We start from the raw sequence: 14,807 nt of genomic DNA, 5'->3' as shown, positions 1-14,807 counted from the left end.
CCTTGCCATGTACTTGTACCATGCAGGAGAAATACAAGATGATTAGCGGTTGCTTAGGGCTTGGTAGAAGGTGAGAATGGGAGTGATAGCTCCAGAATATGAAGTTTCTTTCTTTCTTCCCTTTTTTAAAATGGACTTTATTTTTCAGATCACCTTTAGGGTCACAGCAAAACTGGGCAGGAAGTATGGTATTCCTACATCTTTCCTTACCACACAAACTCATAGCCTCCCTCCAACCTCTGTTATTAACATTTGTTATCATCTATGAATCTACACTGACAGTTTGTTACCACCCAAAGTCCATAGTTTACAGTCTCCCCCGGTGTTTTATACTCTACTGGTTTTGACAAATATATAATGACATATATCCAGCATTACAGTATCACATGGAAAAAGACATAGTTTCACTGCCCTAAAAATGCTCTGTGCTCTCTCTACCTTTTTGGTTTCTTTTTGAGGTGATGTCAATGTTTTAATATTGACTGTAATAATGGTTTTTTATAGTAAAGCTACAGTTTTTCTAAGTAGTCATGTATGGATGTAAGAGTTGGACTATAAAAAGCTTTGCACTGAAGAATTGATGCTTTTGAACTGTGGTGTTGGAGAAGACTCTTGACAGTCCCTGGGACTGCAAGGAAATCCAACCAGTCCATCCTAAAGGAAATCAGTCCTGAATATTCATTGGAAGGACTAATGCTGAAGCTGAAACTCCAATACTTTGGCCACCTGATGCGAAGAACTGACTCATTGGAAAAGACCCTGATGGTGGGAAAGACTGAAAGTGGGAGGAGAACGAGACAACAGAGAATGAGACGGTTGGATGGCATCACCAACGTGATGGACATGAGTTTGAGTAAGCTCTGGGAGTTGGTGATGGACAGGGAAGCCTGGTGTGCTGCCAAGGAGTTGCAGAGTCGGACATAACTCGGTGACTGAACTGAACTGAACTGGTGTTTTATATTCTGTAAGTTTTGACAAATATACAATGACATGCATCCACCATTACAGTATCACATGGAAAAAGAAATAGTTTCACTATCTTAAAAATCCTCTGTGCTCTATCTATTTGGTTTCTTTTTGAGGTGATGTCAATGTTTTAACATTGACTGTAGTAATGGTTGCACCTATCTGTAAATGTATTAAAAGCCACTGAATTGTTCACTTTAAGTGGGTGAATTTTATGGTATATAAATTATATCTCAATAAAGCTGCCCCTCCCCCCAAGAAACACTAAATAAGCAATTATAGTCTTGTTGGGAAGATTAAAAACAAACCTGAAACAGATAATCACAAACAGAATATGATTAAAGACAGAGTCTCTAGTAAAAGCTTTAGTAGTTCTTAGGCTATTGGAAGGGCTTCACTGGTGGCTCAAATGGTAAAGAATCCACCTGTAACGCAGGAGACTTAGGTTCAGCTCCTGGGTCGGGAAGATCTCCTGGGGAAGGGAATGGCTACCCACTCCAGTATTCTTGCCTGGAGAATTTCTATGGACAGAGGAACCTGGTGGGCTGTAGCCCATGGTGTTGCAGAGTCGGAAACAACCGAGTGACTAACACTTTCACTTTTCACTTCAGGGTGCTGGAAATGCAAATTCTTGGACCCTATTCCAGATCTACTCAATCAGAAACAATGAGAAGTTTACTTTTAATAAGCCCTTACAGAAATTTTGAAGCTTGTTAAAGTTTGAATACCACAGCTCCATGGAGAAGGAAATGGCAACCCATTCCACTATTCTTGCCTGGACAGAGGAGCCTGGTGGGTTACACAGTCCAGAGGGTCGCAAAAAGAGTCAAAGATACGACTTAGTGACTAAACAACAACAATCACAAAACCAAAGCTATGTGGATGGTGCTTCTCAAGATTTAATGTGCATACAAATTATTTAGTTATCATATTATAATGCAGATTCTGATTCAGTGGGTCTGGGTGGAATCTGAGATTCTGCATTTCTAACAAGCACCCAGGTGATCCTGCTGCTGCTGCTCTATGGACTCAACCTTGAGCAGCAAAAGCAATAAGGGAACAAGAGTGCAGTCATCCCTCAGTAACAGGGAGATTGGTTCCAGGACAGACAACGAAATTCAGGTATGTTCATACCCCACAGATTTGCTTCCACACAAATTCAACCAACTGTAGATCACAAGCATAGTATACATATTGAAAACAATCCAAGTGTAATCAGACGCACACAGTTCAAAACCACGCAGTTCAAGGGCCAACTGGCAGAAACCACATCACTGTGGGCCAAATACATTAGGAAGCAGAGGCCTGAAATGCAGTGTCCCTTCAAACATTACAAATATCAAATCAGGTGAGATTTGTGGTCCACCCGTGCTAGTACTAGATCACCTGAGAAAGACCCTATGGTGGAAGGATACCTTCCTTTACATCTTGCCAGTTAAGAGACATGCTTCAAAACATCTGAATTTTCCTTTGTAATCAATTGTGGGCTGGTCTTCTGTAACTTTATGCAACTCTTTAAAAAATGTTTATATTTTCAACCAGTAATGAAAATATCCTCTTAATAAAAAGCTTAGAATCAAGAGCTTGAAGGGATTTAGGGTAACAAAATCTAGTCCCTTTACTTCATAGCTCAAACAGGTCCAAAATGATCAAAATCAAGTGGTCTTGGGGGCCAGATTAGAACAGAGCTCTCTAAAACCCAGACCAGCCATCTTTCAACTCTGCTGTTCTTCAAGTTCCTTTATGCAGCTAGATCCCCCTCCAGCATTAATACTGGCCACATATATCTCTGCATTAGCTGTTAACTCCCTTTCTGCCATGATACTGGGAATGGGTCTCCTACCACTACTCAAATTTCTCTAATACCCAATTAGTTCCTCCCACATCCTAAATATCCCAAACTCGAACTTATCTTTTCCTTATTGCTGTTGTTCAGTCGCCTGGTCATGCATGACTCTTTGTGACCCCACGGACTGCAGTACATCAGGTCTCCCTGTCCCTTGCCATCTCCCAAAGCTTGCCCAAGTTTATGTCTACTGCATCAATAATACTATATAGCCATCTCATCCTCTGATGCCCTCTTCTCTTTCTGCCCTTAATCTTTCCCAGCATTAGAGTCTTTTCCAATGAGTCAGTTCTTCGCATCAGGTAGCCAAAGTATTGGAGCTTCAGCTTTAGCATCAGTCCTTCCAAAGACTATTCAGGGTTGATCCCTTAGGATTGACTGGTTTCATCTCCTTGCTGTCCAAGGAACTTTCAGGAGTCTTCTCCAGCATCATAGTTTGAAGGTATCAATTCTTTGGTGCTCTGCTTTTTTTTTTACAGTCCAGCTCTCCTTACACTCTTCCAAGTAACCCCACTTCTAGGACTCTAGAGTTTCATGGAATTCCTTTCCCTATGACAAGTGCTCCTAAATGCTCACCCTAAACCTTCCGTCTTAATGACAGTTCCTACAACCATTAGTAATGGAGTCAAGTGTTCTTCATGGCCGTTGAATCATCAATCTCACATCCATGTCTTTATATTCCACATCTTGCTTGAGGTCACGTGCAAGGGAAGCAAGTTTACTAGACCACAGTGTGAACCAGTAAAGCAGTACTTCCTGTTTTTCTGATTAAAATGTATCTCACATAAAACTTCATGGGATGTCTGTTGCTCATGAACATTGCCAAATTTACTTTATCCAGATCACTTGACTTCAATCATATTCCATATCATCTTCTTTTCAAAACAATGTTTAGTTCTTTATTTTTAATTGGTCGCACTGGGTCTTTGTTGCTGCTTGTGGGTTTTCTCTAGTGAGTGGGGGCTACTCTTCATTGCAGTGCTCAGGTTTCTCATTGCAGTGGCTTCACCTGTTGTGGAGCATAGGCTCTAAGGGTCGTGGGCTCAGTAGTTATGGCTTGCAGAATTTGCAGCACTGGCTCAGTAGTTGTGGTGCACAGGCTCAGCTGCTCCATGGCACATGGGATCTTTCTGGACCAGGGATCGAACCCATGTCTCCTGCATTGGCAGGTGGATTCTTAACCACTAGACCACCAGGGAAGACCAAGTCTATCTTAATGTTATAGTTGCTTATTTTGATCATTTTTTTCCTAAATAACTTTTAGTATGACAAGTGTCAAATGATTACTGCAAGTCTAAAAAAATAACCCAACTGTAATGGAAAACACTATACTCACGCAGGTACATGATCTCCCCATTTTCCCCCAGACCAATCAGACCTTAAACAAAAGGACATACAAAAAGAGCTGTACTTCATCTGTGTTTTTACACTGAATCAGTCTTGCGCTGACCTTCATGTCCCTGTCTCTTGAGGCTACATCCTTGCTTTATACTCCAATCTCTTGGTAGTCCCAAGCACAGGCGTTTGTATTCCTGGCCTCTGTTCACAAGGTCTCCTGATGCTGACTCACCAGCCCAATACTAATCTAGGAAACAGGCCCTTCTATTCTTGTCCAAGCTAACAGCACAGTTCGAGGATTCTTCTTTGACTGCATTTCAGAGTTTGGTTTGCCTTCTATCTTTCTCCTTCAAAAGGTATCTAGCAGCATTGGACCTACTTTCCAAATTTAAGTCTTTACACGTTCCTTTCAAAATAACAATTCTCTAGCTAAAAATTTATCTAACATACACACCATCATGAATCCATGCCATCTTTTCAGTTTGCCAATTGGTCTATTTTCACTTGATCAAGATCAAGCTTGAAAAATACAGTGTTAACTTTTACTCTTGTATACATTTAATTCCCTTAAAAGCCTATGAACAAAGCTAGTGGAGGTGATGGAAATCCAGCTGAACTATTTCAAATCCTAAAAGATGATGTTAAAAGTGCTGCACTCAACATGCCAGCAAATTTGGAAAACTCAGCAGTGGCCACAGAACTGGAAAAGGTCAGTTTTCATTTCAATCCCAAAGAAGAGCAAGTCACAGAATATTCAAACTACTGCAAAAAGTGCATTCATTTCACATGCTAGCAAGGTAATGCTCACAATCCTTTAAATTAGGCTTCAACAGTATGTGAACCGAGAACTTCCAGATGTACAAATTGGATTTAGAAAAGGCAGAGGAACCAGAGATCAAATTTCTAACATCCACTGGATCATAGAAAAAGCAAGGGAATTCCAGAAAAACATCTGCTTCAATGACTATGATAAAGCCTTTGACTCTGTGGATCACAAAAAACTGGAAAATCCTTCAAGAGATGGGAATACCAGACCACTTTATCTGCCTCCTGAGAAAATTGTATGCAGGTTGAAAAGCAACAGTTTAGGACCAGGTATGGAACAACAGACTGGTTCCAAATTGGGAAAGGAGTATGTCAAGGCTGTACTCCTTGTCTTGGCCTGCTCCTAAGACCTGCTAGATCAGAATTTGATTTTAATAGAACATTAAATTCAGGAAGCACTGATGTATAATAAAGGATAAGAAATTGCTGCCCAGATTAGAGCATAATCTCTAGGCAAAAAGAATCATGCTTGACTAATCTGATTGTCACCCTGCTTATTTAACTTATATGTAAAATACATCATGTGAAATGCTGGGCTGGATGAAACACAAGTTGGAATCATTGCTGGAAGAAATATCATCAGATATGCAGATGATACCACTCTAATGGTAGAAAGCAAAGAGGAACTAAAGAGCATCTTGATGAGAGTTAAAGAGCTGAGTGAAAAAGCTGGCTTAAAACTCAACATTCAGAAAATGAAGATCATGGCATCCAGTCCCATCACTTCACGGCAATTAGATGGGGAAAGAGTGGAAACAGTGACAGCTTTTATTTTCTTGGGCTCCAAAATCAATGGGGACAGAGGCTGCAGCCAAGAAATTAAAGACACTTGCTCTTTGAAAGAAAAGCTATGACAAACATAGACAGCATATTAAAAAGCAAAGATGTCACTTTGCAGAGTTCCATATAGTCAAAGCTATGGTTTTTCCAGTAGTCATGTACGGATGTTGAGAGTTGAATCATAAGGAAGGCTAAGTGCTAAAGAACTGATGCTTTTGAACTGTGGTGCTGGAGAAGATTCTTGAGAGTCTCTTGGAGAGGAAGGAAATCTAAACAGTCAATCCTAAAGGAAATAAACCCTGAAAATTCATTGGAAGGACTGATGCTGAAGCTGAAGCTCCAATACTTTGGCCACCTGATGCGAAGAACAGACTCATCAGAAAAGATCCTTTTGCTGGGAAAGATTGAAGGAAAGAGGAGAAGGGGACAACAAAGAATGAGATGGGTGGATGGCATCACTGACACAGTACATATGAATTTGAGCAAACTCTGGAAGATAATGAAGGACAGGGAAGCCTGGCATGCTGCAGTCCATGGGGTCACAAAGTGTCAGACACGATTTAGGGACTGAACAATAACAACAAATAGCCTTAACAAATTAGTCAAGCATGATTCTTTTTGCCTAGAGATTATGCTCTAATCTGGGCAGCAATTTCTTATCCTTTATTATAGATCAGTGCTTCCTGAATTTAATGTTCTATTAAAATCAAATTCTGATCCAGCAGGTCTTAGGAGGAGGCCATGATTATGCATTTCTAACAAGCTTCCAAGTGATGCTCTGATGTTGTCTACAGAGTATGTGGTTACCGATAGCAGTGAAACAGCAGTGAAACTCACCAGGTTTCCAGATGTTACTGAGGTCCTCCCAGGAATTTTCTTAAGAAGTTAAAGTCTCACTATAACTGCAGTACGTAGTTAGAGTACTGGTAGAGTCAATGCTCATGTTTTGGCCAGAAGTTCCACCATTTCATCCACAAGTTCACTCAAAAATCTTATCCATGTGTATCATTGGGTCCCAACTCCCCCACCCACCTCCACAGTCTGTCAATTAAACCTGTTTCACATTATTTGTATTGCTATCCATTAGACATACTTAATCCTCTGGTTTGAAAGAACAATGTGTGAATGTGACTAACTCTCACATTAACTCCCCCTGTGATCTTTCTTCATAAAATCTACAAATTAAACTATTCCTCTAATTTTAAATACTGCATATGAGGGCTGGAGGTTTGGAGCAAGTTTTGCTAACAAACAGAATTTATTTAAAATGAGAACTAGCAATTAAAAAAATCCCCTTTATTTCTAAACCAAAAGATTAAAAGTTACAATGTAATCATTGAATGTTAAATGCTCAGGAATAATAGTCATCCGCACATTACCCTTATATCAGACCAATGTAGAAGGTATCATTTTCTTTACAAACTTCTTTCTCTTTACACAGATTATGAGTTTCAGGTCAATAGCAATACAGTAAGAATTGAAATGACCTCTACAGGAAAGGCAGAATTGAGGTTATGTGTCTGAATGATAGATGTTCCAAAGTCAGATCTAAGTAATTTTCAAACTCACTATTATGCCTCTTTCCTCCCTAATAAATCCTATCATCAATCTTATATTCTTTCTACTACTTCCAGGATTCAAGGTTTAAGGAAATGATGCACTGAAATCAAGTACACTAAGATCCTCAGAGATGAAGTGAAATCTTAATTACTTAATCAGTGGCTCAATGGAAGCTTGGGCACCCAACAGAGATTTACAGAGAATCAGAAGAGTCTCTGTGCCACCATGGGGAAAGCAGATTCCCAGAATCATTCCTTAGACTTGGAGAATCTGGGGACATGTAACAGGCTAAGATATACTAGGGGGCAGGGAAGTAACAAGGTAACTATTTCATCCATTCAATACTCTGCAGTCTATGAGGTGCTATGGGAGACAGCAGAGGATCAGTCAGGTAAAATTTCTCCTTCATGGGGCTTATATCCTATTTGTTACCTAGATCCAGACTTCTCCTTGGTTTTCCTTAAGTAATCTTACTACTTAACTATTATAGAATTTGTGATTTATACTAGAAGTCATAAACTCAAATGCCTAAAAGGCCAGCCATAAATCAAGTTGATTTAAGTCCACAGGACATGGTAATGTTTGGCAATTTCTGGCCTAAAGGTAATCATTTTTTTTAATTTAGTATTTTGGGGTAAGTGTCCATACTGGAAGGCTTTATGGTCTAGATTTCTATAAACAGATTGAACTGCAGGTAAATTTTTAATAAAATTTAAATGTAATCATAAAAAATGATTACACACATAATAAACATGACTTCTCCTATCTTTAGACCTTTTTTGTGAAAATAAATTCACAAATTTATCCAATCAGTCTAGTGATCTATTTTTGATAAATAAACAAACAAAACAAAAAACAAATTTTTTAGTGGAAAAATATAAAAAGATGTCTAGAAAGCACGGGTTCTAGTCCTCTTTTTGATGACTTTCTATATGGTCTAGGACAAACTGTAATCTTCCAGAAACTCCTCTCAGGATTATTTTGAGATGCTAAGGAAATGTATGTGTAGGTGCTATATTCTTGAAAGGCAAGGACAGTGAGCTTCCTGGTGTCTTTTCTCATAAGGGCACCAACTCCATCACAAGAAACCCACTCTCTGACCTCATCTAAACCTAATTATCTCCCAAAGGCCCCATCTCCAAATACTATCAACATTGGGTGTTGGTGCTTCAACATATGAATTTTGGGAGGACACAATTCAGTTCACTACAGCAGCTAAGCATGTCTCTGATAGGTTGGGTAGGAGAACACAACTACTTTCCTCAGGAAGTTGACAGAGAAGGGATTAAAGAAGATTCTTTGAGTTAGTACAGTATATCAAAGGAAGGAAGATTACAGCAAGAGAGTTTTCTGCTGGAGATCCTGATGATCACTTCAGGAAGGAGACAGATGGGCCCCAGCTGAATAGTTTCTCCCCTGTGGACAGAAACTCCATAAAATCATGATGACTGAGGAGCAACTACCTAGATAAGAGTTGAAGATCCCATATTCTCTTTCTTGAAGTCAAGGAGACTTCTGTGACTACACATGTGCAGAAAGGCTCTTTGGAGGTCAAAAAGGGAGGGGCCACTACCTCATTTTAAGTGATGTCAACTACCCATAGGCCTCTTTGCTAGAATCCAGCTTGGCTAAGAGACGCACATGGACACATGGGAGGACCCTGAGATATACCAAATACAGACTCAGAACCAGGAAAAGCAAGATTAAGTAGCCAAAGGAAACCCAGAAGAAATGCCCCATAAAAGTGCTTCAAACCACCACGAGGGCCTGACTCTCTGAGCCTGCCTGTGTATTCACGTACACTTTTCCTCCTAGTAAACACTTCACTTGTTTCACCACTTTCCGTTTCTATGTGGAAATTCATTTGTACACAGCTGACAGGACAGGGCCTTGCCACTGGCCACTGGCTCTGGTGGTCTAGTGGTAGGGACTCTCTCTAGTGCTGGTCTAGCAGCAGCACTCTCTGCTGCCCAACCTCCATCTCTGGCCAGGAATGGATATCCTGCCTCAAGTCACTGCAGGCTGAGACCACCCAAGATCAATACGACACTTCAAATTATTTGAAGTAATAAAAACATGAATAGAACTTTTATAAAACACTATGAGAAAGACTCAGGATTCTTCAGAGAACTTTGAAACAATTTTAGAAAACAGATCCAGGCTACATTTCATTCATTCTCTTTGAAACAGAACTTTGAGACAGTCGGAGCTAGCAGTGGAAGTTGGACTGAGGAAAGATAAATGTACTATGGAATTATGGCAAAGACAAGAGAGAATTAACTACCTGCCAGGCACTCTTCAAGTCTAGACTCAAATGTTTAACGGGTTTAGAAGTCGCTAAAACAGCCAGACGTGCTGTAGCTTGAGCAAGCAAGACACACAGTAAGGTCATTCAGATGTTAAAGGGCCTTTCCAATACTAAACCCTCTGCCTCTTCTACAAAGATATGACACTTTCTGGAGATTAAGTGCTGCTTCTAGAAGAGGATGATGACCCTGTTCTAACATGACCAAGAGAAAAGAGGCCCCATTGGGCCTGCTTCAAAAGCCCAGAAAGAAGAAATGAAATTATTAAGCTGGCATCATTCATTCAATGATCTCAAGAGAGGCCACCAGAGCTGTAAAAGTAGGGAAGAGGAGTAAACAAAGGCGTCAGGGAGAAAATGGTTAAAATAACAACAGCAACAATTAAAAGTTAAAAGTTAAAGTAGAGAAGAAAAGGAACTAGGTATCCAGCAAACAGAAGAGAGAGCTCCCTGCTGAGAAAAAGGATGTGAGATTTATTTGAGTTCCTCAGAAAAGGAAAGGAACAAGAGATTATTTCAGGAAATTAAAGGAAGAAAGAGTGAAGAAGAAAACAAATCCACTGAGAAATCAGTAAGAAACAGAAAATCAATACTACTAGTTGGCACTAAAACAGATCTTTTCAACTTAAAAACGTATTGTCAAGTTTATTACAGTTACCAGCACAGCTCCTTGCATATAAGAGGTGTACGCTGTTTGTGGAGTGAAAGAATGTTATGAAGTCCCCATACAACCCTGCAACCAGGGAGTACTGAACTCAAAGATTAATATACTGAAATATGACAAAATACATACATGTAATATGAAAAGAATAACATCTAGAATATGGGAGACAAATTAGCTACAATTTAGAACTGGGACAAACTTTTAGGCTTGTGAAGCACTTGAAATTAAATGAAAAGTTTGTTTACGTTTTTCCTGTAAGAGGCATTTGAGCTTTTAATGAGAATTTCTATGTGAGTTTAGTAAGAATTTTAGGGAGGGGGGTTCAGGATGGGGGCAACACCTGTATACCTGTGGCTGATTCTTGTTGATGTATGACAAAAACCATCACAATATTGTAAAGTAATTATTCTACTAAAATAAATTAATTAAAAAAGAATTTCAGTGTGAGTTTATGAGCAACTGATGTACTTATTATTATTCATTTGCATTCAGAAAGGATAGGTGGGAATTTATACACAGGTATATATTCTTACAATTAGCTTAATAAGTTCGAATAAAAATGAGTGCAAAACCACTAAAAAACTTCATACCTACGTTATAGTTTTATGTGTATATACATACTATTTGAATTAACTTGGACACGTCTAATTACAAAGTAAACAACATCTCAAAGATTCAGACCAACACTACTACTTTGTTATTCTCTTTATATCCTGCTCCCCACATGCCATCCCTAACAATTTTTAGATACATTCCCTCATTCATGTTCCTAATACCGTCCGCTGCTGCTGCTGCTAAGTCACTTCAGTCGTGTCCGACTCTGTGCGACCCCATAGACGGCAGCCCACCAGGCTCCGCCGTCCCTGGGATTCTCCAGGCAAGAACACTGGAGTGGGTTGCCATTTCCTTCTCCAATGCATGAAAGTGAAAAGTGAAAGTGAAGCCGCTTAGTCGTGTCCGACTCTTAGCGACCCCATGGACTGCAGCCTACCAGGCTCCTCTGTCCATGGGATTTTCCAGGCAGGAGTACTGGAGTGGGGTGCCATTGCCTTCTCCAGTTATGAAAACACCAAGGACACTTCGGGCTCTAATCTGGCTTTTCACTTTCACACTGAATACATTCACTAGTAGTAATTCTTTAAAAACTGGAGAGTAAGCAAAATATACTATTTCAGAAAAGTTACACGTTCTAATGGAAAGAACTAGACAGACATACACCACAGCAATTCTATATAAAGCTCATCAAAGCTTCCAACTTAAAACTCCCTGGCGGGAAGTCTACAAGAAACAAAAACTGAAACAGACAACACCGGTGCCCTGCCCAACCACTTACTGAAGCTCCAACTACTTGGTGTTTAATTTTAAGACATTATTACGTTTCTCTAATTATGAAAACAAACTTGAGGACACATATTTGTTGTTATTTCTTAACTGGCTCTCCTTGCCTTTAAACTAGGCAGAGAACTGAAAACCACTAAAAGAATTACTCCGGTGTATTTCTTAAAAAATTATTTTGAATTATTATATTACCAAAAAACCCCAGAATGAAATCAAATGAACACTAAGAAGAAGCAGAAACACAGGAGGGGGGGGCGGGGGAATCTGTTTAAGAGCAACAAAACTAAAGCGCAGTCTTTGAACCGCTAAACATCCAGGGATCAGGTATACTATTTTTCCTTCTTTCAGAGTTAGGGCTTGAGGCGGAGCAGGGTCGGGGGCGGGGGGGCGGTGGCGGTGTGTAAAGGTTAAACAGCTGTAAGAAAGGCTGGACAATAAAATCAGAGGTCAATTAAAAATAGCCTGGAACTGTGAAAACCTATAGAGAAGCATCAAGGTCAAAATAGTATTAGGGGTTGGGCAGATGGCTTTCTCTGGGATAGGTACTGGGAGCTCTCAAACGACGCGAATGGGGGCTGGAAGGAGAGGGAGTAGCGAGTAAGTCAGGGGAAGAAAGAAAAAAACGGCGGCAGGCCGCGTAGGAGACGGAGAAGGGAGGCCGACCCGGAGCAGGGACAGGGTTGAGGGAGGTTTGAAGGAGGAGGAGGAGGAAGAGGAGGGCGAGGGGGAAGGGGAGGGGGAGAGGGAGGGGGCCCGGCCCCGCCCCGGGGAGGCCCGAGAACCCTCCCGCCCCCCTTACCAGAGGGAGCAGGAAACACCAGAGCAGGGCGGCCGCGGCGGGGGGCAGCGGCGACTGCCGACCCATCGAACTGACGGGTAGGCGCCGGGCGGCGCGTCGAGGCTCAACGGGGCAGGCTCCGGATCCCGTCGCGGCGCTGCCTCGGTGGCCGGGCGGGAAAGGGTCGGACCGCGGACCTTGAGTGGGGCCGCCGCGGCTGCTGGAGCCGCCGCTGCAGCGCCGACTTCCTCTTCCGGCCCCGCCCGGAGGACGCGGAAACCCCCACGAGCCATGTGGAGTCCGGGGCGGCGCGCGCCTCCAGCCAGGCTCTCGGAGCTTCCCGACGCTGGCGGGCACAAGCGGAGTGTCTGGGCGTGTCTCTATCCAGCTGCCTGACCTGAACTGTCCCCAAGTCCGGGCAGGCGAAGGGACTTTTTCAAGGCCTTCTTCCTTGAAGCTGCGGAGCGTCTGTTCTCTTCCCCAGTAACTACCCAGGTGTTCGAGCCAGAATCCTACATGTTCTGAGTCTTAATTTATCTGCTCTTCAGCAGTCCTAGGCACTCTCATGCTGTGTCCCAAATCGGGTCAGTTCAGTTCCGCTCAGTCGTGTCCGACTCTTTGCGACCCCGTGAATCACAGCACGCCAGGCCTCCCTGTTCATCACCAACTCTTGGAGTTCACTCAAACTCAAGTCCATCGAGTCGGTGATGCCATCCAGCCATTTCATCCTCTGTCGTCCCCTTCTCCTCCTGCCCTCAATCCCTCCTAGCATCACAGTCTTTTCCAATGAGTCAACTCTTCACATGAGGTGGCCAAAGTATTGGAGTTTCAGCTTCAGCATCAGTCCTTCCAATGAACACCCAGGACTGATCTCCTTTAGGACGGACTGGTTGGATCCCCTTGCAGTCCAAGGGACTCTCAAGAGTTTTCTCCAACACCACAGTTCAAAAGCATCAATTCTTCGGCGCTCAGCTTTCTTCACAGTCCAACTCTCACATCCATACATGACCACTGGAAAAACCATAGCCTTGACTAGGCGAACCTTTGTTGGCAAAGTAATGTCTCTGCTTTTGAATATGCTATCTAGGTTGGTCATAACTTTCCTTCCAAGGAGTAAGCGTCTTTTAATTTCATGGCTGCAATAAAATCAGGTCACCTTCTCCCAAATCGCTGTGATCTAGGCCACTGATGTTTCTCTCCTCCAAACTGGTTTCAGTTTCCACTCTCCACAGACCATTATCCACCCAGCTGTCCTGGAGAGATCTTTTTGAAAATGTAAGTCAGATCATGTCACTCCTAACCACACTTGGAACAAAATAAAAACTCTACTCTGGACGACGTTTATGTAACATCATCCCTGCCTTCTTCTGTGACCCCATCTTCATGATTTTTCCCATGCTTGCTTTAAGCCACGTGGGCCCCCTTTATTCTGGTCTTTGTACTGGTAGTTCTCCCAGCTAGAATGCTCTTCTCTCTGAATACTCAGCACTCTGGCATTCACTTAGCAGCTTAAATGTCATTTTCTCAGAGGGAACTTCTTGACATAATCTAAAGTAACCACCCAGTCACTGTCATATCTCATGAGTTATTTAAATTCTCTGCATAGCATTTTTCACTCTTGCATTCTCTTATTTACCTCTTTATTTATTTATGATACTGATTCCCATTTGACAGAAAGGAGTATCTTTGATTTGTTCACTCCTCTATCCATTACAACATTTGGCATAAAGTTGGTCCTCAGATATTTGTTGGATGAATATTCAATACTAAACACTGAATACAATGCTGTCCCTGCCATCCCACACTCAGGGTTTACGGAAGGACAGAGATGTGTGAGCAAATAGTTCAAGGTGACTAATGACTCTTTTGTTTGCACAAAATGCTATGGGAGTATCAAAGGAACACTTAAAGGGGTGCCAGGAAAAATTTCAACTTAAGCTGAGTCTAGAAGGCTGAGTTAATTTTAGCCAGGCAATGGGTAGGGGAAGGGGGAGACTTCCAGGAAGAGTGAACCATTAGTGTCAAAGCCAAAGGTGACATTGGAGGAACTGCAAAACTCAAGCTTGGCTGAAGTTATGGGTGATGATAGATGAAGTGAGAGAAGAAGGCAGAGGCCAAATCACAACTAGATGGGAGAATCCTGCTTGGAATTTTAGGCTTCAGCTAGTTGGTGGTGAAAAGTGCAGTGATGGACAATTTCTGTTTAAAAGCTCACTGTGGTGGCAGGCAGAGTGGCAGATGGATTGAAACAGGGCAATAGTAGAAGCCAGGAGAACTGTTAGACAACAGAGGAGCCTGGCAGGCTACAGTGCATGGGGTCATAAGAGTCGGACATGATTTAGCAACTAAACCAACACCACCACCACCACCAGTAACCTAACCCAGGCAGGGGTAGTGAGGGCCTGAA

The 14,807-nt window shown here is 41.9% G+C and overlaps 1 protein-coding gene across 1 annotated transcript in view; it reads right to left on the bottom strand.

Annotated features, from left to right (window-relative positions):
* The window catches only part of SPPL2A (signal peptide peptidase like 2A), a 56,803-nt gene extending 44,119 nt beyond the window's left edge, over nucleotides 1–12,684 (bottom strand). The window contains exon 1 of the mRNA XM_010839495.1: nucleotides 12,422–12,684. Coding sequence (XP_010837797.1) covers nucleotides 12,422–12,487 — 66 coding nt within the window. The 5' untranslated portion in view covers nucleotides 12,488–12,684. The remainder of the gene's footprint in view (nucleotides 1–12,421) is intronic.
* Between the last annotated feature and the right edge of the window lie 2,123 nt (nucleotides 12,685–14,807).

The sequence above is a fragment of the Bison bison genome, unplaced genomic scaffold, assembly GCF_000754665.1.
Source record: "Bison bison bison isolate TAMUID 2011002044 unplaced genomic scaffold, Bison_UMD1.0 scf7180017864118, whole genome shotgun sequence".
Taxonomy (NCBI): domain Eukaryota; kingdom Metazoa; phylum Chordata; class Mammalia; order Artiodactyla; family Bovidae; genus Bison; species Bison bison.
This window is presented reverse-complemented; position numbering and strand designations above follow the sequence as displayed.